General features: G+C 53.9%; 1 protein-coding gene across 1 annotated transcript; it reads right to left on the reverse strand.

Moving 5' to 3' along the window:
* Window positions 1-234: 234 nt before the first annotated feature.
* Window positions 235-1,244, reverse strand: LOC125506386 (heat shock 70 kDa protein BIP2-like). The gene is made up of 2 exons (XM_048671209.1): window positions 854-1,244; window positions 235-777 (listed from the first exon to the last, which is right to left on the reverse strand). The coding sequence occupies exons 1-2, from the start codon at window positions 1,236-1,238 to the stop codon at window positions 248-250; spliced, it is 915 nt and encodes a 304-aa protein (XP_048527166.1). The 5' UTR covers window positions 1,239-1,244; the 3' UTR covers window positions 235-247.

The raw sequence follows: 1,244 nt of genomic DNA on the forward strand, positions 1-1,244 counted from the left end.
AATGTTGTATTGAAATGAAGGATGTGGACCTGAGGATGAGGCATTACTTATATTTATTATGTTATGGACACAAGGGTGAGGTCTTTAACCATGCTCAATGGGTAAAGGCGTGTGAGGGTTGTTTTCTCCCGTTGTAATGCACAGGCATATTTACTAGTGATTGAAAATAGGGGAGGATAGACCGCCCGGGGAAAATCAGGTGAGAGAGAATTAAGAGGAATGCTACGTATATATCCTATTTGTGTGTTTATTTTGCCAACCAGAGAGGCCCTGACACTCCTCCATAGTAGCATTCCTCCACGTATCTAGCAGACTCGGGACGTGACAGAAGAGCAGCACCCCGGATTACCGCGTCCTCGTTCCTGATTAGCCCCCTGCCATTGAAATAATCCCCGAGGAGCTGCCCAAGCATGGGGATCCTCACACTGCCACCGACGAGAATGACCTCGTCGATGGCGTCCTTGCGGCTCTGCATCTCGGAAGTGGGAGCACCTCCCATCACCACCGTCTCCACTATTTCCATTGCTCTCTCCATGAGGGCACGGTTCAGCTCCTCGAACTTGGCTCGTGTGAGCTCCTCGTAGATATCCGCTCCTTCGCTAAGAACCGATCCGATGTTCATAAGAACACCCTCTGGGTCGCTCAGTAGCTTCTTGGCCCTCTCGCAGTCCGCCCTCAGCTTCCTGAGAGCGCCCTCATCCCCACGGATGTCCCGGAGATGCTTCTCCTTGATCAGCTCCACGAAATAGTCCACAACCCTGCCGGTGAAGTCGTCACCTGCACAAAATGAATTCAACCAAAATTTTAGTTTCTTCCATTTGTTGCCTTGAGATGTGTATATATGAGTGCGTACCGCCCAGGTAGGGATCATGGTGTTCGTCCAAGAGATGGCCCGAGCCATCCTTGAACCTGAACTTGGCGGCGTGGCAAGTGCGGCCGCCGAGATGGAAGACGAGGATGACCTTGCGGTCGCCCCTCTTCTCATGAAGGCGGTACGCAGCCGCCGCCGCGACCTGCTCGTCCACAAGCTTGGCAGTACGGAAGCCACCACGCCACTGGGCAGCTTCCATGACGAGCGAACTGCGTTGAAGGCCGTTGAAGTGCCCGGGGACAGTGACCACGGCGTACCTGATCTCGCGGCCCAGATGCGCTTCCGCCATTCGCTTCAGCTCGGCTACAAGGATGCTGGCGACATCTTCGGGGAGGAATCTCTTCACGTTGCCTTCCTCAATCTCCATCTCGAT

This window comes from Triticum urartu, chromosome 5 (assembly GCF_003073215.2).
Source record: "Triticum urartu cultivar G1812 chromosome 5, Tu2.1, whole genome shotgun sequence".
Classification (NCBI taxonomy): domain Eukaryota; kingdom Viridiplantae; phylum Streptophyta; class Magnoliopsida; order Poales; family Poaceae; genus Triticum; species Triticum urartu.

Coding starts and splice junctions, on each gene's coding strand:
- LOC125506386 (XM_048671209.1), bottom strand. CDS start 1,238: ATGGAGATTGAGGAAGGCAACGTGAAGAGATTCCTCCCCGAAGATGTC. Junction 778..853: donor CCATGATCCCTACCTGGGCG/GTACGCACTCAT, acceptor CATTTTGTGCAG/GTGACGACTTCACCGGCAGG.